Consider the following 24,679-nt stretch of genomic DNA (forward strand, 5'->3'; position numbering starts at 1 on the left):
TAATTTCACTGGCATAGATAGAAAAATAACAATCCAGCCTCTTTTTATCTATAGAAACAGGAACAGAGATGCACCAACAATGCAGATTTTATTACAACACTGAATTCAGAGCATTTATGAAATGTAGAAAAACATAAAGTTGGCCAGAAAACGGGTTTACATCAGGCTGCCTTTGGAAGACTGGAGGTTCGCTAACCCCGTCCTGCAGCGTGGCGAAGTGTCCTTGAGAAAGATGATGTTCCCTGAGCTGCCCACGAAGTCGTCTTCGGATATAAAAGTGAGAATAATTAAAGAGTTGCGTATAAAGTGTCATAATATGCACACACATCCAACAGGCAGCACTCTGCATGTCTGTGTTACAAACTCCTTCTAAGACATTTGGCAAAATCCAGCAAAAAAAAAAAAGCAAGTTTATTACCAGTTATCATTGCAAAGGCTTCTCTCCTGCTGCTTTGTATTCTGAGACAAGGACAGTCATCCCAACAAATGGACTAGTCATTTCATAGGAGAGGCATAGATAGAAATATCTTTAATGTTTGACTCCAAAGATTTGCATTTGCTCAAAAATGCTTGTAAAAGTGCAAAGTAGTGTAGTGTTTAAAAAAGGGTTTTGTTGGGAAAATGTTTTTCAACCAAAGGATGGGAAGTTAGCTCTCTGTCCCTGCTGTTATTAAGTACTTGATAAAAAAACAATATTTGTATAAGAAAATGTGGACTTCAAGGAATATGATACCGATGGCTGGGTGAATAGTTTTGTTTTGAGGTTTACATGCACAAAAAAACGCCACAACTATTGATCTGATTTACAGGCGGCACAACAAATATCATAGAATTAAACAGATTTACTTTGCTGGAATGTTTGGGCTGCAGAGCACCGTTTACCTTAAAAAAAATAACAAAAAAACAGCAATAGTTGACTTTCTCATTTGACCAAATACATATTTACATTTTTTTATGCTGCTTTCTCTGTTCTTAGTGCACTGTGCTCCAGGGTGTATATCACAAAGCGCAAGTCTGGTGCATTGTGACAATTATAGGACAACAAAGCAGTGCAGCCAAAATACTAAACTGTACATCTACGCATAATGACACAGAGGCTGCAGTGATCCAGATCGCCTAATTCAATTATGCCCTGCTCGGTACGCGACCTTATTTACTTTATGTTTATCAAAAAAATACTGTTTAGGTTTAGAGGAATCTGAATGACTTGAATTATTTCAAAGAGGAACAAAATAGATTTAGCAAATTCTAAAAAAATAAACAAAGAAATGAAAAGACTAATCCTTCATGCAAGAATCCAGGAATCTCAGTATATCTGACTTGAAGCATTCAGTTGAAACCAAATATTTCTGTACACTGGAGGAAAAGATGCATAACGTTTTTTTGCTGTTGTTGTTTTTTTGTATTTGCTGTCTGACATTGAATCATCCTAAACGTTTATGTTTTAGGTGAGTTAAGATCACTAAAATAGTCACTACGTGCTAAATGCCTGGATAGCGAGATTTTTTGCAAACCCACAAGTTTACATTCACTACAATTAATATGTCTTTTCTAAAAACTGTTTTGGAAAGACTAGAATTAATGACTTCATGACATCTGGCATATTCAAACATACTATTTCTTATTGCGACATAAAAAATAATAATAAAAAAAACGTAATATCAGGGAGAAAAACCTGAACCTCACATAAAAATATAAATACGTCTGTGCCAAATGAACAAAATGAAAAGAGCTGAGGAAAATAACCGAAGCTGGCTCGAGAGTGCCATTATTCACAATGCAATAAGTAAGGGTACGAACATAGTTTAAAAGGCAACTATTAGTATTCCAAAAACAACAAAAGAATCTAGAGTAGTGTGCAAATGCGTTCAGTGACAAATACCATCGCCGCGTTTTGGAGGAAAAAAGGGAGAAGCTTACAAATGTGAGAATGCTGTCTTAATTATGAAACATAGGAGTGGCGACATTGTGTTATAGTGGTGCAGAGGGCACAAATAGATAGTATCATGAGGAAACGCAGTGCGGAAATATTGCAGCAACATATCAGGACATTAACCAGTCAGTTTTTTTTTTGTTTTCGCACAACTCTGAAGTCAATCCAAGAGAACAAACCTGACTTATTTACATCAGTTCTGTCTGACAAAAAAAGTGCTTTATTTAGTCAATTTGCACATCTTTCTACATTTTTTTCCCCAATTTTGCAAGTATTGTTCATGACCAGTGTTGTGCTGCTATTGAGCCTCTCTATCAACTGTAAACTTTGATTATTAGCGGATGAGTCATTGGGCACCAAAGAAATTAACACTAAGTGAAAAGTCTTCACAAAATAGGTGCTATTTAAAAGAAACTAAATTGTTTATGAGCAGACTGAGCTCCCACATCTACATTATCACGCCTCCGAACGGCTTCGTTGGGTTTGAAAAGTAACATCAGAAGCTCCGGGTCTCTCTCGAACGCCTTCGAAAACATCCAATAAAGTGTCGCCGTTATGAAAAGTCGTCGTCTCTCACCGCCTCGTGAGATTCGGTTTCTGAATCTGCTTTGGATTTTGTTGGTTTGTGGCATTTCAAAATGCTCGAAGAATGTTTGTTTTTTTTTCCATCTGGAAAAGGAAAATTGGGGAAATATTTGTGTTTACGGATGTTTATACTCATCATATTGTTTAAATGTTGTGTCCCTCTGTCCCTCCATTTGTGTCTCCTTCCCTTTTTTTGTTCCAAGTGTCTTTTGTGCTATCCTTTTTTTGTTCCTCTTCCCTCTGGTTTTTATTCCAGCCAGATATTTTATTCCTTCATTTATTGTCTTTCCTCAATTTACCTCCTTTCTTTAATTAAATTTTTTTCGTTAGCTTTTCTCTTTAGTCCATTTATTATGTCCCACTTACTTTGTCTTCCTGTTTTCTGATATTTTTGTGACATTTCCACTTCCCTGCTTTTTTTCTTTCCTTCCAAAACCTTTCCTGAGTCCTTTATTTTGTAATTCCTCCTTTATGTTCTTCTTTGCACATATTCTTCCTTGTGATTTTCCTTCTCAGCTCTGTTTTTTTTTTTTTTTTTTTTTTTTTGCAGGCTCCATATTTTAAAGGCTTTCCACTGCAGTTCGTAGTTTGAGTGTGGAGTCTCTCCATAAAAAATGTAGAAACCTTTGGGTTCAGTAACAAGTCGGCTGCCGTGTACAAATCAATACTGAGACGAGTAAGGTTTACGTGGGATTTGATATTGAATTTATGAATGTTTACAAACATAACTTATTCTATCGTCAATTCTGCATTTTGATTATGTGCTTTAAAACAAGCTGAAAATACATTTTAAAACTTGATCTTTTCTGTTCCCTCTTATTGTGCCCACATATGTTCCCTAATCTAAATCAAGAGACATGTTTCACTTTTGATTGTTTTATTTGTTTTGGGGTTTTTTTATCTAAAGTTTTTTGAGGAATTGAGAAGTTGTGGTGTGTTTCATTGTACTGCTAAGATGAGCAAAAAATTTTAAAAATGCGATTAAGAATATGAACTAATGCGCTCCTCAAAGCTTCTAGAGGCAGGATGCCTCTGCTGTGGCCTGAGAAAGTCTTTTAGCATGGCACAAAATGAAAGAAACGGAGCAATAGACTACACATGGTCGGCAAACTCGGAACAGCAGTAAGACAAATAAACAAGATGAACAGTCTCTCATTGTTCCAGCCCTGCTGTTTGAAATAATTGCAGCCCACTCTGGATTGAGTGGAACGTCAGTCTGGACTGTGAACCTAATGTAGTTTTGTCTTTATCCACAGAAAAAGCCTCTTTCAGCCATTATAAAGGAAGTGTGTGAGGGGTAAGTGTGCTGCATGCATTGGAAAGTGCTTATTCTTCATTATACAGTTTTGAAATGCTATTAGGTTCAAGATTTTCTTCACTTTTTTTAATATTGGCTAAAGTGTTCATGTTTTTATTTCATTTGTTTCCAGATGGTCTTTGGGGAGCCATGAAACCTATGCTCTGCAGATTGCCGATGCAACAAATTTCTACATCACAGAAAAGGTTTGGTTGTCAGATTTTTTTTTTTTTTTCACTATAGCCTCCATCTGGGACGAAAGAGAAGCTATGAGCGCGTGCTAATTTGTGCTTGCGTGTTGGAAATCTTCCACAGAATCGCAATGACATCAAAAATGGCTCCATCCTGCGTCTAACCACTTCTCCCGTACGTTTTGACTTCTCTAAACAACATTTAATAATAATAAAAAATTTAAAAAAAGCTAAACAACATGAATGTTTGTCTTTTGTCTTCTAGTACCAGACGGCCCTCCAGCTTCATGAACGGATCCAGTCGTCCAGCATGGATGCAAAGCTGGAGTCGCTGAAAGACCTGGCCAACGCTTCCAGGGACATCACCTTCGCGCAGGAGTTCATCAACCTGGACGGCATCTCGCTGCTCACTCAGATGGTGGAAAGCGGCACTGAGTAAGTTGAACTGTTTGCTCATCTTGCGCGGTGTTTTCTTTTCTCTTGAGATAATTTTTCTCTCCTCTCATTTTCCCAAATGTGTTTTCATCTGAATTTGGGAAGAAACCATTGACATTTATTTGCGTTTCCAAATAAATACGCTCTAAGACTTTAACTCAAATTAAACCTCAGAGCAGTTTTTGCATTTCTTGTTATCAGTTATTGATTTATTTAAATCCGTGACACAGCGGTCCTCACTTAGCAAGTAGATGAAAAACTGATTTTCTGTACAGTCATTTCATGCAAATATATATTTTAGAGAGAACTACAGCAGAGGAAATGCAGATTGATTAAAACTGGTGGTTTGCATGACCAAAAAAAAGCTGCACAAGTTGACAGTGCAGTCGTCTACAGGTGTGTTCTCATGAAGTTAACATAGAACTGAATTTAAGGAAGGAAACCTGGCCCTCCAGAGCTATTAGAGTGCAGAGATTATATTTCTGGACAATAGCTGTCAGGGTGTCATGAATGCATTTGTTTGTGGGGGACATATCAACACTTTCTGCCACTTGTGTGACCTGGCCAATATTCACTCACCTCAGCATGCCAGATGCTTGAGCTTCACTTCTTGGTCTCACTTATAGAGCACTGAAATGCTGTAATCAGACGTTTAGTTAACCCTTAAACATAAAAAACCCTCCAAATAATTAGAAATTGTGACTGCACAGCAAAAGCAACATCTAAATCCTTTAAATTCAGCTCAGCAAACAAAATTACCTTTATTTCCAATGTAGCAGCTGATTTTCAGTACACCAGCATACATGGCAAGGTAAAGTGTCAACCAGGTGTGAAAGCAGGAAGTGTAGAGAAAAGGTCCTGTGAGTTTAATGGATGCTACAAGTTTTGAGATCTTTGAAGATTTGTGTTATGCAGAGGACGGGTGTCTCTTTAAAGCATGTAGGGTGATGATTAATGTTCATGTTCATAGTTTCCTAAGGTGAAATCCATCAGTATTTTATGCTTGATGCAGTTTTCATTATCCAACTCTTTGGTCTGCAAAGAGAAAGTTGATGAAATCGAGAACATCACACAATGTCAAACACGTCCTTAATATAGTGCTGCGAAATTCTAAACCTGCTGTGGAGAAGAAGAAAAACACGCCGTCAGGTCCTGTCACACTCTACGCAGTGAATGTTTCAAAGCAGTTTGTGCTGGTTTTTAAAATGATAGTGCTGTGTAGTTTTTGTTTTGCAGGTACATGGCGGTTCAAATTGCGGCCAGAGAGCTAAACGTCTTCCTTACTGCTGAAACGCCATAATGCTCTCCCATTTCTGCCCACTTGCCTGTTTGGTTACGTGGAAAATCACTCCTTAATTTAAAATTCTGAAGTTCAAAATAAACAAATACTTGCCTGTATTTAGTGTTAATGTCCAGAGCTTTTACAGCATCATACTTGTTAGCTCTGCTCATGCTCCAGGCTCTTTGATTACATACTTTTTATGTAAATGACTGCTTTAGTTATTCGGCTGGAGAGAGCTTGAGATAAGTGTGTGTGTGTGTGTGTGTGTGTGTGTGTGTGTGTGTGTGTGTGTGTGTGTGTGTGTGTGTGTGTGTGTGTGTGTGTGTGTGTGTGTGTGTGTGTGTGTGTGTGTGTGCGTGTGTGTGTGTGTGTGTGTGCGTGTGTGTGTGTGTGTGTGTGCGCGCGTGCGTGCGTGTGTGTGTGTGGGTAAAGGAGAAGATGCAGAGCGAGTGCTTCTGCTGCACTTTCATATCAACAATAGGAGCTTATTAGACCCAGAAATGTAGATGGATATCAGAAACAAACACTCACACACTCATTAGTGCGCCTGGCAGCCAGCTTGGCGAACTGTAATTATTCAAGAGGCGCAATGCTTGAGGCTCCTGAGGGCAGAGCCGCTGTTTGATCTGATGCTTCTCCCAAAAGCGTCAGGCCCTGCATTCATGTGGAAATCAGCTGGCGGGATGCTGCTGCTGTCCACCAGAGCTGTTGCATACAAGCAGATGTCGCCCTCTACTGACAAAACGTGGCGTAGCAAGTTACATTTTCCTTTTTTTTTCTTTTTTTAGATTAGAACAAAAAGAAAAAGGAGCATACCTAATTTATTTCATTTCATCTGTGTACAATGACAGCATCTTCTGCTGAATAGCTAGAGGCCCGAGTTTGCTGGCTAGTCAGAGCAACATCAGGGCATTTTATTTCATCCCATCTCCGACTTTATTGCACGACTGACTTTTTTTATTTACTTAAGGATAACTGTTAAAATGATTTAAACTATCAGCTTAGAATATGCGTAGCAACTCAAAGAGTAAATGTAAACTTGAATAGCAGATGTATTTCTTTATTAGACATACTTTGTTTTTATTTTTTTTATCACAATTTTAATTGTAGTCATTCTCAAAACATTTGCTGGTATCAAATGGATCCCTGACAAAATCCACAGACTTCTAAGCACTCTGAAAATGTACAGTCTATGCAGTAAAAGTCTTGAATTACTTGAATAAAATGAACTGGCAAAGAAATGACGTGAAAATACATTTAATAGCACAATTAAGTGTATTAATTTGGGCGATTTAAATAGCAGAAATTTATCAAACTTCATGAAGCTGTTCTTTTTCATTGCCGGCTTATTATATTCTACACTTCAGTCATCTTTCAAAACAGAAACAATCTGTTAAAAGGTTTGAAAACAAAAGGTTTTCAAAATTTTCGTGTCCTTATTTTTGAAAACTTGGGTTGATTCCTCCAAACATGTGCTTTATCACCGGGAGGCAAATACCCCAAGACATTTCTGATTTAAAATGTTTTTCTAAGTCTTTTAGCTTGAGTTTGTTCCTCATACCTTAAAGAAATCTGCAATGATTTTAAACTTATCTACGCCTTTCTCTGGTTTTGAAATTTTCAAACTTGTATGTTTTAAGATCATTCCAACCTGGAAAAAGAATCATCCGTATGAGTCATTAATAACCCAAAAATAAAATAAAAATAAAAATGTTCACTCAGTACAAGTCGATGTAAACTTCATGTCTGTTCACAGGTAATTCTATTTTTGTCATCTTTCCCATTTTTTTAAGGCATATTTGCAGCACAATGTGGCTTTTAGGCTCGCTTAAAAAATATATATAGTTTGTCGCTTACTGCATTTTCATCTGATTTTGCTTTGCATGCTTTCGATATCCCAGCAGATTCACAAAACAACGATGTGCTTAAGTATTAAAATTTGGATTGAAACACTTTCAGGTTAGCTTCATAAGGAGAGTGCATGAAGAGTATTGTCACCTGTTTTGTGCCAGCTCTAGGTTTTCTTATGTTGTTTCCCCTCTGTGACACCAAAGTTTCTCAAATCTTTGCAGGCGCTATCAGAAACTTCAGAAGATTATGAAGCCATGGTAAGCCCCCCTCCCTTTCCCGCTCCGTCTTTCGGTCGGGTAACACCGCTGGCTCTCTTCTCTTCCTAACCTCGCTGCTCGAGTCTGCATGATTAAGACTCTGGCCTCGAGGGGAATTTTAACCCAGGCTTCCCTTTAAAAAAAAAAAAAAAAAATTCTTAATTTTATTTCCTGCATGTGGTTTGGGCAGCCAGTGACAAAAACGTTCATGAAAAACCCAAAAGAAAACCAAGATTCCCTTTTTTTTTTTTTTTCTAAAATTGTACCACTTTTACCCAAATGTGTGGTTCAGCTGTTTGGTCTTCACCCGAATTATATCTTGGTTTTCTTCAGGTTGAAGGCGTAGTCCATGCGCTCCCATCGAATCCTTCGTTCAGCCTCTTTTTGACCTTGATGTTGTTAGTCCAAAGCTTTTATCGTCGCAGGACCCTCCTCCATCTTTCTGCGAGGACTGTCTCTTTATTTGCCTCTAGTAGTGTTTAGTTTCAGTATTTCCATCATTTCTTATTTCTCTACATTTTTTGTATAAGAAAAAGCTGTTTCGTTTTTTTCCGGGTGTGAGTTACTAATTTTCCATGAAACTGTTTTCCAATCCTCTGCTGTGCAGCAGTACTTACTAACCCACTACATTTACTTTTTAGAGTAGAAGCACTTATGACATCATTGACTGTCGTTTTAAATCTCCAAAACCGCAGAACAGGTTTTATTGCCCTTAAGGCCTAATGGTCAGTGTTGATAAAATCAGGGACTCGAAACGTATCGCTCCGTAATTTAACTACTGAGGTAAATGATCCTGACCTGACAAGTGATCGCTGAAGATGGACACCAGCCACCTGCGACCCTGCAAGGATAAGCTATAGACAGTGGCTGGAAGGTTAATAAAACCAGCAACCAGCAAAGGTTAAGCCAGGTATAAACAGCAGAGGTCAGCATTGCTTCACTTTTGGTGAAACCAGATCATGTTTACAATGTTGAACATTTTACTACAATTTTTTTTTTTTTTTACTTTGAGAAAAGTAATAACAAATCCCTGGTTATTTAATTAGGTTGTTCCTGCGGGTTCACGATAATTAGTTATCTAGTAAGTTCTTGCTTTGGCTTCCTGTCGCGCTCTCAGCCTCATTTACTTAATTTATTTCTGCTTTATTTGTGTAACTGCATCTGTCCTGTTAAAGCAGCACCCTCTGGTCCTGAATGAACTCCATCCAGCTCCTGCCGACCTTCTGACAGCCCTGCTGTTTGCTGACAGCCATTCTGTCTGTGCTTGAGCTCAAAACCTCTTTCCCATGTCTCCTGCTACGCTCGTTTCTACTTCTCTGTCTTCAGCTAGCCATTTTGCAGCCTGGAGTGTTTTTTCAGGTCGCACTCTGCTTCCTCTCCGCCACCTTTCTGTCTCCCTCTCTCTCGCTCGCTCTCTCTCTGCTGACCGCTTGCTTCTCGTTGCTTCCCGAGGCATCTGGGCTTTGCGTCAAAATGCTGCTCTTTGCCAACTGGTGGAGAGAAGTTTTCCATTGTTTGTGTTTGTTTTTTATCCCGTAGTTTCGGTGATCTGCTGTCCTTTACTCTGACGGCCTTTGTGGAGTTGATGGACCATGGGATTGTCTCCTGGGATACGTTTTCTGTGGCCTTTATCAAAAAGGTCAGCTAGGAAAATGCCACATTAGCCAGGCTCTACATTTATTGGGAGTCCGTGATTCTATAGATAGATAGATAGATAGATAGATATTTAATGAGGAGTACCCTTTTCACAGTTTGTCAGATTACAACAACCTGGAATGTATTAGAACGAAGAGTATTTTTTGTTGTTTTTTTTTAATACATAGTTTTTCCAAGATGATTTACAGCAAAACTCTTAACCTCTTTGCTTTCACTTCACAACAATTAACTACTCTGGTAGTGTATGACATAAAATGCCAACAGAAACATAATGTAGAAAAATGACAAAATGTAGAAAAAGTTCAGGACGTCTAAATACTTCCTTCTACATCAGAAAAAGTTAAAAGTAGACTGACTTCGTTGCATTGTTTTAAAAAGCCTTTGTTCTCTGACGATCTAAAGATTGCCAGCTTTGTCAACAAGACCGCCATGGACACAGCAGTGCTGCAGCGTTCTCTGGCCATCCTGGAGTCCATGGTGCTCAACAGTCAAGATCTTTACCACAAGGTGGCGCAAGAGATCACGATTGGGCAGCTCATCCCACACCTTCAGGGGTATGAAATGTAACAGTTTTTTTGTTAATAACCCGGTTTTCATGAATCACTTTAAAATAATGCACACGTTTCCGTTGATTCCAGGACTGATCAAGACATCCAGACCTACACCATCGCCGTTATCAACGCTCTGTTCCTTAAAGCTCCGGAGGAGAAGAGACAGGTGAGGCTTCCAGCTGCGTCGCGTCGCGGTCACCAGCAGTTTTGTGATGCAACGGTGAAATGTGTGACTTTGTGTGCGTTTTGGTTTTCTCTGTGTTCGACGACGAGAACATCTGTCTTTCCCTTCGTCTTTGCCAGTGATGTTCATTCTCTCATCTCTCCCTCTCACCTGTAGTCAATTACACGCTCCCCGCGTCGGCACCACAGGGCCTGGCGATGCACTTTTCACATTAATTATGAATGACGCTAACTCAAGGGCCCGTCTCGTCTTCAGCGCTCGGAGCTGAGGACACGTTAGGCAGAAAAAAGGGACTCATACAAATTCTTGAGTTGCAGTGAAGCCTTTTTTTCTGGACTTTTTAAAAAAAATTTGTTGTTTGCTTGGTTTGCAGAAACTTTTTTTTTTCTGTGTCATCAGGCTCCATTTATAAACGCATATATAAAAATATGTGTCCACGTCTATATATATATATATTTTTTTTTTGCAGACGGGCAGTTCTCTTGTTGCTTATTTTAAGAGTGTGAGCATCAAACAGCATCTATTTGATTCTTGGTGGTGTAGGTGTGCATACGAAAGGACCTCAACCATCAGTGAAGCTGTTATTATGGACTCCAACCCTCCTTCCTCCAATCCCCAGCAGAACCACAAACTGCACCACTGACAGAAATTAGATTTTTTTTTTTTCTTTTTCTTTTTACTTCACGCCACATTCACTCACTCACCCTCTCTGTCTCTGTTTCTGACCTTGCTTCCTCACTGCACACGACATGGTAGTTTGATGAGAACATTGTGGACATCCTAAATTGTCCCCTGACAGTAAGTGCACCCTTGATTAGCACACTTCGTAGTTTGCATTGTAGAAGAACATCCGCTAGCGCATTTACTATCCCCTTTAAGTTTCTGTCTCGAGCTTCTTTTTCTTATTGTTTTGCAGCCTGTCACTGCGTAAAACTGCCATGAACTCTTTATTCTTTTCATTTTTGCATAGAAAATCTTAAGATCAGAGGTTTGCCTTGATATGTTGTCTCACTTTTATCACTCCCCACTTTTTCTTTTCTCTCTTCTTATGTTCTTTTTGTCTATTCCTTTTGTTCCCTCTGTTTTTTTGTGTGTGTAAATCCACAGGAGATGGCCCACATTCTAGCTCAGAAGCAGCTACGCTCCATCATTCTCACAGTAAGTTTTTCTGAAACTCTGCAGTTTATTCCCAATGTTTTCAGTTTATTTTTCCCATAGTCTTCTTTTTTGTTCACCCCCAAAATTCAGACTTTTTCTCACTTCGTTGTCATAAAACTTTCCACCTTTTTGTTATATATTCTATTGATTAAAACTCTTTTTCCATCTTGACATCCTCATGCAGAATGTAATCCGGAGCCCCACGCCCATTAATGATGAGATGGCGCATCAGCTGTATGTGCTGCAGGTGCTCAACTTCAACCTGCTCGAGGACCGCATGATGACCAAGATGGATCCTCAGGACCAGGTTCAAACCCCCCCCCCCCTCCCCCCCCGAAAAAATCTTGAAATTAAGATTATTAAAACGTTTAAGTATTTTTGTTTCAAAAATATATACATTTTGAGTTGAACACCATAAATTGAGCTGGAGATGGGCACCAGCACCCATCCGGATCCCACTAAAGGGACAAGGGTGTAAAGAAAATGGATGGCTGGATGGATGGATGCCACTAGCTTTTTCTGTCATTAAAAAAATATATATTAAAAAAAGAAAAAAAATCTTCTCCTGACACTTTAGCTTTGCATTGTGTTCAGATGTATCCATACTTCTAAAAAGATTTTTAATATATGTTATTTAGTTCATCTCACTCTTGGCAGAAGAAACAATATTTTTCCAGCTAATTAACCAGAGTAGCGTTGTGCAACAGCTTCCAAAAATAATATCCGTTAAACTTCTTCACTTAGTTGATGGATTGACATACATTTGTTGCCAGTTAACACAGGGATCTTGTTCTGTATTTATCATCGATTGCAAATTAAATAAAATGCCTTTATTCATAGTGACATGTTTGTTTATATTGATTAGACATCAATGCACTTTCCTGGCCCTAACTCTTGTCTTGTCCAACTGGACTGTAGCGTGTGGGATTATTAGAGGACAAGCACCCACCTCCATCGGTCATTATGTAATCAAGCTGCCAAAATGGGTACAAAAATTACCGTTTACATTAAGAAAAACGGCCTCACACTTGATCTCAGATATCAAGAAATGATGATGGTAATAATTAACAATATTGATTTGACCTCTTAATAAAGCAGTGTGTGAAAATGGTTGTTGGCCCTCTTTTCATTAACTGCCAGACAGCTCAGATGAATCAGCAGGATTCTTACCTTATGAAGCTCTGAATGGAATAACGTGGCCTGTGGTTCTTGAGCTGCACTTTAATATGCCCCCCTCTGCGTGTTCAGGCTCAGAGGGACATCATCTTTGAGCTTCGAAGAATTGCCTTCGATGTGGAGAGCGAGCCCAACAACGGAGGCAGCATCGAAAAGCGCAAATCCATGTACACCAGAGACTACAAAAAGCTTGGCTTCATTGTAAGTTAGACGTGTGTGAGGTTTTTTTTATTTATTTTTTTAGGGCTGTAGCAGAATAACTTAAGCTAAAACTACCTTTGCTTGACATGAGCCTGGAGCATTTTTGGGTGGAGGGCGACCTCTATGCTTTTGCACTCATGTGCTCAGTAAAAATGAGGTCAACTTGACTGCCTCGTTCCTCTGCGTTACAGCTTTTATGCTTCCATTCAGACACATACACTTAGATGCAATAATAATGGTCCACTCATGTACTAAAACTCTATTGTATCAGTTTTTACTGAAGTAACTTTTTCAAAAGACGAAAAGCAATTTTAAGAGTGCATTTTTATTGCACCATACTTTTAGCTTTGACTTATTTTATTATTTTGAAGTAAAACTACTCTTGAGTAGAAGTTTTGTTTACTTCACTCACCTCTAGTAACTTTTATATGTATATAATGAAGACCAAACCTGATTTAAACGAAAATGCAACAAATAAAAACACACCTACAATTTATGATCTTGCAGATCAAGTAAATGTACAGTAAACACTACATACATATAGTCACTGGAGATACTTTATGCTGTTATATATATGTTACTTACTGTTATTGGTGTTATGAGTTTATTTTAAAAATATTTTATTAAAATGTTCTTTCTTCCCCAGTACCTGAGAACTGAACTAGTAGCACTTTGTGCACTTTGTTTTTATTGATTGTTGGTTGGCTGAGCATAAAATGACAAAGGTTCACAATTAAGAGTCAGTTGTGTGTGTTGAGTGTCGCTCTGTATTTGTGTTTTCCTAGAATCATGTCAATCCAGCCGTGGATTTCACCCAGATTCCTCCAGGCATGCTGGCTCTCGATAACATGCTTTACTTTGCCAAACACCACCAGGATGCTTACATCAGGGTAAGTGCACTCACACACACACACAAAAGCACACACAAAGTGGAGTTGTGTTGATGCATCCTGTGGATCTAGCTGGGAATGGGTTTTTTTTAGGTGTTTGGTCTTTTCTACGTCTATCAAACTTTTTTTTTTCCTCTCTTAGCCATTTATTTGTACCGTAATTTATTTCTCATTTTGAAAATGTAAAACCAATAAAATGACAGTTAAATGTTGCTATAAAAAAATGTTACACTTGCTCTGTAAAACTTAATTTCAAAACCATCTTCTTCTTTGCAGAAAGTCTGACTTCTTTGAGAGTTTTATTATCATGCTAACATGGGAGCAACCCCAACACCCCAATAATTTTCCTATTAAATCTGTCACAGCCTGAATAGCCTGAGACCTTCATGCCAATTTGCCATCACCCTAATGATACAAGTGTGGGCTTTTCATGCATGTGTCACTGACAGCGTGACAAAAAAATGCAGCATTCCACACTTATTCTCCTCCTCCATTGTTAAACCGCTTCCAAAAAAGAAGTACTCACGTTCACAATGAATGGGGAATTTTCTGTTAATCCAACAATTAACTGGAAAGTGGGAGAAAAAACTACATAATTTCCAAAATGTATCAGCGTTTTTTTTTGTTTTTTTTGTTCTTCAGCCTTCTTTAGGTTGAAACACGTCAAATAATTTTCAATTCTCATTGATTTATCTCAGCATAAATCCAGCGGTTCTGTAAAGACTACAGACATTTTTTTTTTCTGTATATTTCTTATATAAAATTCGAATTCATTTTCTTGTGGCATGTGTGACGAGGTTGGCTAAGTGAAGGGTCTGCCCTTTAAAATGACATGCTGACGGAAGGGAACAGGAGCAAGAGCAAATGGCTGAAACACTCTGGGTCAAAGTGGCTTCAAATGTCATTTCACTTTCAGAAATTCCTTTCCCTTTTTCCACCATGTGAATTTTCCAGATCGTCCTAGAGAACAGCAGCAGGGAAGACAAGCACGAATGCCCGTTCGGCCGCAGCAGCATCGAGCTGACCAAGATGCTTTGCGAGATCCTGAAAGTCGGCGAACTTCGTAAGTCGTTGTCAGCAAAAAACACAGACGCTGTCACATGTTCGCACAAATTCCTCGTTACAAACATTGGAACTCTCTGCTTAATGTACCGGAGAGCAAAACAAAATCTCTTTGCCTATTTTCAATCCACTTCACTTGTTTAAATGGGCAGCTTGTTCTCAGCTCTGCTCCAGACTGACCCCTGCTGCTCCCGGTGGGAACGCAGGAGGCAATTTTAGCTTCTGTTTTTAGGTTGACGTGCCCTTTTCCACAGCTCTTGGTTTTTTTTTTTGTTTGTTTGTTTGTTTTCCAAGGAAATGTGCTGCAGGATCCATTTGATGATTCTCTAAAACATGTCCCTCATTTATTTTTAAATCCTGAGTGAATTTTGGCTCTAATGCACCTCTGACTATATAGAAGATGAGAGAACTGCACCAGTTATAAATCTACCAGCCTTATGAGAATCAGTGGCTGAATAGAGGAGCAGGATACATTTTGTATGTTTTCATGTGCTTTGCAAATGTATTTTTTCCTTTTTGGTGTTTTTCTCTTTCAGTCATCTGAGCTCCTTTTATTCTAATATTTCATTTATTTATGCATGCTGGTCTTTGCTGCAGAGCTCTTATTTTTTTTTAAAAATTCAGCTTCTTTTATCCATTCCATATTTGAAATGCCCCTGTGACTCTCTCTTCTTGCAGACTGAAATTTCTTTCCTTTAGTCTTAAATGATAATAATTCGAGAATTGCTTTGTCCTCATTCTTTTTGTGAAAATTCTGCTTTAAGAAAACCTTATTTTTTTTAACAACTGTCCTGATTAAAACTAAAAACGCTGAGTGAAGCATATTGTTTTTGTTAAATATAACAGGTATGTAACAGGTTATTGACATTTTGTTTGAAAATCAGAATTTTTTTCCCTTCATATGCTGATAAAACCTCAGCAGATTCACTGCCCTGACCTTGACTTGTTGTTCTGAGGTTTCCCCTGGTGGCTGCGCTCTTTGCTGCGTCTGTTATTTGAGGGGGTTGAGTCCATAAATATTAATTATAAGCTACAGCGTGTTTTGTAATTGTTCAACATAAGCTGACAGTAGATGTAGGTACAAGAAAAGGAAGGAACCCATGATCTTCACAGACTTATGTGTGTAAGTGCATCATTTGGTAAAAAAAAAAAGATAAAATATGCACTTTGAGTGGTGTGAAGTATGCCATGTGAAACAAAAAATGTCATTGCAGTGAGATATAAAAGAGAATATAGGGAGTTTGTTTTATTGGATGCCAAATCTTTAGCGTTTGATCCATTTCTGTCTGGGCTTGAGTTGACATTTTCACAGAACTGGACCTACATGAGCCTGTCCTACATGCTCTCCATCATTTTCTTTGCCAAAAATTGAACATGTTCACATTTTTGTCTCGGTGCATTCACAACACTACCTGGTACTTGGGTTTAATGTTGCAGGTCACCTGTATTTCAAGTAGATTTCTCCTTTTTTTTTTTTTTTTTTACAAATGAATATTTGAAAAATGTGGCATGAATTTGCATTCCTCCTTAAAGTCAGTACTTTGAACATCCCTCAATTACTGCTACAAATATACCAGTATTATATTTCTGGAGACAGAAATATTTCATTCTTTACAAAATTGCTCATCTTGTGTGAGTTTGGATGGATAGTGTCTAAGAAACATCACTTTTATTTCCAAGTCTGGACTTTGTCTGGATCACTTTAACATCAGTATGTTTTGCCCCAAACCCTGTAGCTGCAGCTGTGTGTTTAAGGTTGTCGTTTTGTTGCATGGTGGGCCTCTAACAGGATTGACCTTGGTTCCGACTCCACCAGGTTTCCCTGTAGGTACATTGTGTTCAGCATGAGCAAACGCCAGATCCGTCCTGCAGCTCCTCCAGAGTTACCAATCATTTCGGCAACTTGTCTGATAAACATTCTGTCTTTGCCTGTTAGTTTAAATGGGTCGCTAAGTTTGTGTCATACGCCTTTGATTTTTGGCGGATGGATTAAACGGTGCTCTGTGAAATACCCAACACTTGGAATCCTGGTTCAGACTTATCCACAGCTTCCTCCCTGACCTGTCTGCTGTGTTCCTTGATCTGGGTGATGCTCTTTGTTCGCTAATGCTCTCTAACAAACCCTAGAGACCTTCACAGAGTAGCTGGATTCATTCCGACATCCTGTCTCACATGCGTACATTAAAACGTATGGAGTCGAATGGGTGTAGCGTAGGGAGCCAAGGGAGCTCCTGTGTGTGTTTCTCTGTGAATATGCAGCGTGTGTGTCGGTGCTTCAGTGTGCCCTTCCCAGAGGGAAGATGACGAGGGGAGCGAGTCCCAGCTCCACATTGAAACTGTCATCATTCGGTTGACCTTTCCGTGGGGAAACATAGAAACTCCTGACACTAATGAGGATGTTGGAGGCTGTGTCAAGACTTAATTTATGCACACACAAAAAACCCTCTTGATTTTGTTAAAGTAAAAGTTTCTTATAAACAATCAAAATCCCAAACCCCAGATGCCATAAAAGTTGATTGGTGTTGCTTCCTTGTACTTCATCAGTTGTGCATAAGGACAGAAGAAAGAGACAGCAGATGAATGTTGACGGTGCTGACGTCTTTCTGGCTCGCTTCTGAAATGTTCGTATTTGACTCTGCTGCTCACGCAGTCTGTTTCCATTCTCCCAAGAATCAAACTCTGAAGGATTCTGGATGAACCGGAGCTCTTATCGCTGTGTTTCTTCTCCTCCTGCCTCTTCATGCCTTTTTTTTCTCCCCACTGGATTGTCTGTGTTTACTTTTTATTCCCACTTTCAGGGGTTCTAATTTTTTTTTAAGGAAATGCAAAAAAATATGTTTCTTTAATGTTGATGAGCCGATGCAGCATTCAGATTTCAAGATTCCCCGTGTCTATCTAATTAAATTTGGTGAAATGAGCTAAGCTTTTGTATTTGAATTGGATGTAAGCGCTCCGAGTCTCTAAATAATTCATAACACACTGCAGGTATCTCTCTCTCTCACCTCCCCCCATTAAATCATACTATTTCCCCCTCACATTTGCTGATGCCCTGCCTCGGATCCCCTGAAAGATTAATTGTGTCACCGTGTTTCTGCTGGAACACGGAGCTTAATGGAATCTGCGACTCACCGAGCCACGTCTTCTCCGACTCCCCGGGTTTAAGTCGGCCTATGTAATATTTATAAAGTTATTTTGAAAGGGTCAGACATGGTGAGTAATGGCCCTGCTTGGTGATTCACAGTGTGCCGCCTCAGCAGCGGGGATAGTGAGCCGGGTTTGGTGAAGCACGGCAGGTCCAGGCCCATATAGAGACCCGACCGCGGATGCGTATATTCACATAAAGGGCCAGAGATCCGGCAGATCCCGTATGGAAACTCACGAAAACAGTCGAACCTGACAGGAGCACTGGGAGAACTTTGATTAAGTCATGGCTGGATTGTTACATGTCACGTTCTTCAAAAAGCTACCCAACAATTTGCACTGTTTAATCCATCCAGAACAAATCAAGAGTATGACACAAACGTATCTATCCACTTCAGGAAACAAGTAATGAAAACCTCAAAGCCCAAGATAGCCATAGCAAAAATATTTATCCAATAGTCCAGCTTCTTCATCATTCAAATTTTCTGATATTTGCAGTTTTGTGTTATAATATTAGACCAGCATTCTTGATTTGGATCAATGCTGCGTCCTGACAAGGCCGAGCATTATTATGGATCTCTGGTTGGTCTACTTGCTAACTTGTGAGGATTAGGCATGAAGTAAAAATGATTTCAGTTTTGATTCATTAGAATACCGTAAAAAAAAAAAAAAAATTTAATGCCTCATCCCAATTCAACCAGTTTTGCAAGCTCGTGTAATAATAAACGTGCGCTGCATCCAAAGCCACGAGATGACTCGGCTATCCAAACTTACCGAGCTGACAACTTTCTCTGTAATTAGATTTTTAAATTAATTTATTTATTTTTCTCCGGCAACATCAAAGCTTCGCTCACACACTCCTACACTCGCATAAATATAACCATTGAAAAGTGTCCAAGTGTGAGATGAAAATATTGTTTGGACTGGCCCGCTGTGTCAGATGCAAGATGTGTGGAGTTTTTCCAAACTCACCACAAGTTTCACGCAGACTCTGGGTCAAAATGGTGTTTTATGTCTGGTCAGAGACTCATTCTCTGGTGGCCAGTGGTAAAATAATAATAATTATCCAATTCTCAATTTATATAAAATCATTATTAGATAATCCTGAAAAACCACTTAACTGAATATTGGTTATTTTTTGTCAGTCGGATCTCTCTATGTGTAGTTTTTTTTGTTTGTTTTTTGTTTTTGTTTTTTTGCAAGTAGTTTCAAAACTTGTTTTTAAATCGGAAATTAATGTTTCTTAATTTCTTTCGCTGAAGATTCAAAGTAAAAAGTTATATAATCTTCATATGACACTCATGTGCTTTTAGGAAATGTGACTCCTTTGTACCAGAATCAGCAGGGGTCATAATCTGTTGTATTTCACCGTAGTCGAACGGCACAAGAGGGACCAGAGCCACACTTAGGTTGGAATATAAAACACAGAAAATAATACATGAATGGCATTAAATCATATGTGAAATGTTAGTGTTTTATGATTATTTATCACTGTAATCCATCAAAATACTTGGCTAATGAGAATTAAATTCATTAAATGTATGAAATTGAAGTTCATTGGGATGAATAGTAATGGTTTAGGATGAAACTGGTTTATGAACTGATGAAGGGCGGCTTTTACTCAAAGCCCTCTGTGACTCTCTAGGGTTTTTTTTAGACAAAATGGTCGTCTAATATGTAAACATTAGTGGTCAGCGCTAGCAGCTGAGCATTAGCTTTGAAGCTGATCTCTTATGAAATGATTAGGTTAGAGCTGGGAGTCCTTGTTAGAAGTCTCGATTAATCACGAGCAGAGTGGCCGATGGCAAGTGGAGCGAAGGCTGAGCAAAGCGCTGCCAAGTATCCTTCAAGCTGCAGCCTGACCATCATTTTGGCACTCGGCGACCACTTCTCTTTGAGTCTGTTTGAGGTCAAGCCGTCTGCTCCGACGTTTTGTGGGTTGCTTCAGTTCAGACGTACCAAAAAGGGAGCGATCCAAAACCAAACCTCACGTAACTTGATTTGAATACTGCAACGTCTAGCAAAACGGGAGAAACATTGTGATTATTCAATAACTGTTATGAAATTATAACAGAATGATGACCTGAAATAAAAAAGAAATTGGCATTTGCACTAAATATTTAAGGTGGAAAAAATATATAATGTAATTACAATGGTTACCAAATTGTAATTGCAGTTTGGTAACCTGAAAATTTACAAAACTTTAGTGTACCATTATACCGGAAACAGTATGAAGTTAACTTTTTAATAACACGTAGGGAATTAAATCTTTGTAAAAAAAAAAAATGCGCACGTCATAAAATCAGCTCTGTGAGGGGAAAGTACATAAATATTCTCGTTTTCCCCCAGCTTGAAAGGTTGGCTTGTGAATTTACTTTCTTCCTTTTGAGCGCAGACAACTCAACTGTGATCAGATAACTTTTAGTCAAACTGCTTTTGTATTTTCTGTGCCTCCTGGTGCAGCCTGTTCTGGTAGCTGAGCACGTCTCTGCATCTTAGTTTGAGGATTCCTCGCTTCTTTGTGACGCTCAAACCATCCTGCATCTGCATTTGGGCAGACTGGGGACCGATTGTGTGTGCATAACAATGAGTCACAACATCTGAAGTATTTATTTTTTTTGCAGATTTCACTGAAATGAGATTTGATACGGAGCACAATGGAGCTGCATATCTGATATATTAAAATGTGAGATGTGTTTTGTTTATTAAGTAGCTGTGACAAAACCGCAAAGCTCAAATAAGCGACACAAGAATTTCTGTTTCCTAAAAAAAAAAAAAAAAAAGGAAAGTGTGCAGATTAATACTGGCGTCAGTTTAGAGAACTGGTCTTTTCCCTTAATGATCCCCGTTGGATTTTACTGTCTCTCCATCTGTCGCAGCTATTTGCTGATCTTTCCCATTCCTAAATGAGTCCCGTCATTTGTGAGGTGAACCTGCTCATCATATGTCATTAACCAAATGGGAAAACGGAAAAGAGGGAAGGGAAAAGTGTGGTTGGAAAAACGATCCACTTGGCGACACAGATAACTGTTGCCTCAAGAGGACTGTGAAACTAAAGCTATTTAAGAATGGGCAGGGGATTTACAAGGTGTGTGGACTGTAGCTTTACTGTTTACACACGGCGCATGGCATCAACCGTCAAATTTATTCATTTTGTTAAATCACTCCTGAGCTACAGACCAGATCAGGACTGGACTACTGCTCAGTCCTCTTTTCAGACATTTCATTAAGAAGTCAAGGTCCCAGTGTCGGGGGGAGGAGCGGTCAGGCACAGAACGAACGTTGCTTGAGGTTCAATGTGACGTTTCCACGGTCGGCAATGATTAAAGGAGCCGTGTTGTCTTCTAATGTTGGTCGACTGTCTTCATCGAGGCTTAATGGTCAGCAAACTGCCCTGACTTATTCACCGGAGAGAATATGTGGTCCCACCGTATTGATGCAAGGCAAAAGAAAGTACAAGTATATAAGCTTTACAGCAAATGAACATACTTAAAAATAAATCATTTTTCATCTTATGTAATTTTCTGATTTTTAAAAAAAAATTTAAAGCAAAATTTTCAGTCTTTCTGGCTTTAAGCTATAAATAAATCTGTGTACCTCATCTTTTTCTTCACAGTTCTTGCTGAGAATGACTTTTGCTCTACATATTGTAATTTTTGGGACTCTTCTTGTACCGTCTCTTTTTGATCTCTCACTCTTAAGTCGAATCTGTCCACTGACTCCTTTCTGCCTTGTTTTATTAGCTTCACTGAGAATATGCTCAGATTAAAAGGGCAAGTACAACACATCTGCCTCTCTGAGGAGGTATGTGTCTCATAAAATCTTTATCATTAGCCTTTCACACTTCACAGAGCTTATGATTAAAAGCTCAGAGGTCTTGCATTTTTAAGTTGCTCATCAATCTTCCGAGGTTGTGTGCTTTATTAATAAGTCGAATTCTCATTCCAAGTTCAGTTTACACTCTGGATGAACGGAGGTATTAGTTATTTCGGTGTTTAATGCTTCTCTTGCGGATTTATTCGACAAGATATGCAGAATGCTCCAAAAACAGACTAAAGAGCAGAAAGAACCTCAGAAGCCTCAGCCATTATAACGTTGCGTATTAATATTTTATGCCTGCGTGGCGATGCTACTGTTTCTTGCTGCATCTTGATAAAGCACTCAGCCGAGTTGCCAAGTCATGCAAGCCCCTCCGCGTATTTGCTGCCTTGCCATCCGTACCTGCAGACGCAACTGGAGTGAAAACGCGTCGCTGGTTCTGCTCCGCTGACGCGTGGAGATACGCCGCTCTTGTTAACGGTTGGACATGAAGACACGCTGGGAATGTAATTAGTGGAACGGCGGTGCTTTCTGCCGTCTCTTCATCGTTTTGGCGGGGCTGAAAGGTGACTCCGAGGGCTGATTCGCCCACTTTGCGCGCTCACCCACACGGTCGCAAACACACAGCGGGCCTTGACAGATGTCAGAGTGGCAGTCAGCCCACATGTGCCTCTTTATGTTTGATGCACAGTCACGCAACTGCTCATGTGCTTAGTCACTTTTCGGTTTTGTCCTGGACAAAGCTGTGTGGCCACCGGTTGAGTAATCGGTTGATGTCACAGAACCCTCCGAAGCTGGACCGTAAGGGGACTTTTGCAACTGCCGCATTCACACACAAGACACTAGCTGGCCATTTTGTTTTAGGGGCATGCAAGTCAGCACTGGTCTTAATATCCAAACAGATGGTAAAGGAGGGGCAGAGGACCAGGAAGGACTCCCATAGGCGCTGGAGATGCACCAATCAGTAAACCAGAGATCAGGACCGGTCAGTTTTCCCTTGTTTATTTCAAATACTAATAAAAGACAGAAATAGTCATCAACTGACAGCATTAGTACTTGTTTTGTCAGATAAAAACCAAATAAAGGTTATGGACAGGATGCTTTGACGACCTCGAGATTTCTTCATTTTCTGTTTGTCTCCTATTTTTTTCTCTCGATTATTAGGACTGTATTTTAGTTAATAAAATTCAGCCAAAACCACATTTAGCAGATTCTGGCTATATAAAAAAAATCTAAATATAAAGTACATCTTTAGTTTAGCTCCATCGTAAACTGTTTATAGTTTCTTCATAAGAATCACACGTTTTTGTCGAAACAAAGCTGTAAATCTCAGCTTTACTTCAGCCCACATTTTCAAGGCAACAAAGCAATTTTTTTTAATCTTTTGTCCCAAACAAAAAGAGCAGAACATTTGTTGGAAAATAGAAATAGAAGTTGCTCTATTTTTATAACTCGAATGTGGTGTGATTTTTATTTTTTTATTTTTTTCACCATAAAACAAATGAAAATCTGCAACAGCTTCAATATAGAGTATACTGCACTGTGCTTGAACATTAATAAGTATTTCTCTAAAAACAATTTTCTTCCCACAGCATTGCAAGAAACCCTTTGCTGTGACCTTGAAAACAATGTGCTCCACGTCACTGCGGCGTCGAAAACAAACGCACAGCTTTGTGTTGCTTTCCTGCTCGTGGAAACGCTGCTGCAAATAACCCACATGGTTCTCCAGGAACCAGCGGCAGAGATACTTAGTTTGCTGTTTGTTACCCAGCCTCCATCAGCAAGCACACTACATTATGTGTGACCCCGCTCTGTTCTCTATAACATCACTTTTTTACATTTTGTATTTATTGCTGCCAGGTGGTTTGTTTATGCTGCCAGGTGGTTTTCTTAAGAGAAACCTTACAACAAGAGCAAATTGCAGAAATTAAATTATTGAAGTAGTCCAACTATCCGGAAACCACTTATTTCCCCTAATTTTATTGTTGAAATCAATCATTTGGCTGATTTGTTTGTTTATTTTTAGCTCTGTCCTGTGGATTTTGCTTCTCTGTAATCTCACTTTTAGTGACAAAATCCCAGACTGACCTAACATTGTTTAGATTAGGGAAAATCTGCACCATCTGTTGCAAAAACTCATTATTTCTCTCAGTCTCATAAACCCAATCCCAGTTCATCTCTTGCCCTCACTGCGCAAAAGGCAAGTAGCTTTTCAGCTAAGCGTGATTATTTTAGTCGTGGCACTTTTAAGTTCTGCTGACCCAAAATGAGCATATGGTTGAGACCAACCTGAACCGGCCATCCTCGTGTCCAGTTACCCACTTCATGAGCGTGTAAACATCTGGCCGTGCAGATGGATGAAACGATAGAGGACAAAGCAAACTCATTAGGGTTCATTAAGCATTCAGCCAGACTGTGCGCTGCAGACCCGAATGCGTTACCCAAAAGATTAATAAAATATGACTTTAAACAAGTCACAGTTCACACCTGCCCCACTGAGCCGTTATCTGGATACAGCGAGAGTTTAGGGTCCCTGTGGTGATATTTATCCCGACACCGTCCTGCTACCATCATCCTACCCTGGCTGTAGTTTGAGATGCTTTGAAAATTGTGTGGTTTTTTTATATATATATATTTTAACCAAAGAGTTTAATTTACTGAATTGTCAGGTGTTGCATTTTCCAACAAGATGGCAAGTTAACACAAACGTCAACTTGTCAAATAATTCCTTCTCTTTATGTTCTGTGCTGCAAAAGCAACTTTCCACTAAAACATGCGTCTTTTCCAGAAGGTTAAATGAAATATTTGGAATTTGATCGAAAATAATCCCTACATTCAAAACGGATGACGTTCAGCTGATTAACATGTGCGTCCTGATAACAACTTTCATGAAATACCGTACATAACAAAATAGTTTTCTTTGAAGGACACTGTGTCGCCCTGTTTCTTGCCTCAACCTTGCTGCCTGGACTCTTGCTTAGCCTTGCAGGAAGCGTTGAAACTGTCTGTG

General features: G+C 39.2%; 1 protein-coding gene across 6 annotated transcripts in view; it reads left to right on the top strand.

Annotated features, from left to right (window-relative positions):
• The window catches only part of elmo1 (engulfment and cell motility 1 (ced-12 homolog, C. elegans)), a 98,398-nt gene that overhangs the window by 43,928 nt on the left and 29,791 nt on the right, over positions 1 to 24,679 (top strand). For 3 of the 6 annotated variants that reach the window (XM_008421812.3, XM_081612973.1, XM_008421813.3), the window contains exons 3-16: positions 3,775 to 3,815; positions 3,949 to 4,021; positions 4,131 to 4,181; positions 4,272 to 4,441; positions 7,796 to 7,831; positions 9,371 to 9,470; positions 9,890 to 10,041; positions 10,126 to 10,204; positions 10,979 to 11,020; positions 11,330 to 11,380; positions 11,565 to 11,687; positions 12,629 to 12,757; positions 13,543 to 13,647; positions 14,602 to 14,710. In XM_008421812.3, coding sequence (XP_008420034.1) covers positions 3,775 to 3,815; positions 3,949 to 4,021; positions 4,131 to 4,181; positions 4,272 to 4,441; positions 7,796 to 7,831; positions 9,371 to 9,470; positions 9,890 to 10,041; positions 10,126 to 10,204; positions 10,979 to 11,020; positions 11,330 to 11,380; positions 11,565 to 11,687; positions 12,629 to 12,757; positions 13,543 to 13,647; positions 14,602 to 14,710 — 1,261 coding nt within the window. The remainder of the gene's footprint in view (positions 1 to 3,774; positions 3,816 to 3,948; positions 4,022 to 4,130; positions 4,182 to 4,271; positions 4,442 to 7,795; positions 7,832 to 9,370; positions 9,471 to 9,889; positions 10,042 to 10,125; positions 10,205 to 10,978; positions 11,021 to 11,329; positions 11,381 to 11,564; positions 11,688 to 12,628; positions 12,758 to 13,542; positions 13,648 to 14,601; positions 14,711 to 24,679) is intronic. The other 3 variants (XM_008421815.3, XM_008421816.3, XM_008421817.3) reach the window with 3 other exon arrangements.

This window comes from Poecilia reticulata, chromosome 11 (genome assembly GCF_904066995.2).
Source record: "Poecilia reticulata chromosome 11, P_reticulata-male-v2, whole genome shotgun sequence".
Taxonomy (NCBI): Eukaryota; Metazoa; Chordata; class Actinopteri; order Cyprinodontiformes; family Poeciliidae; genus Poecilia; species Poecilia reticulata.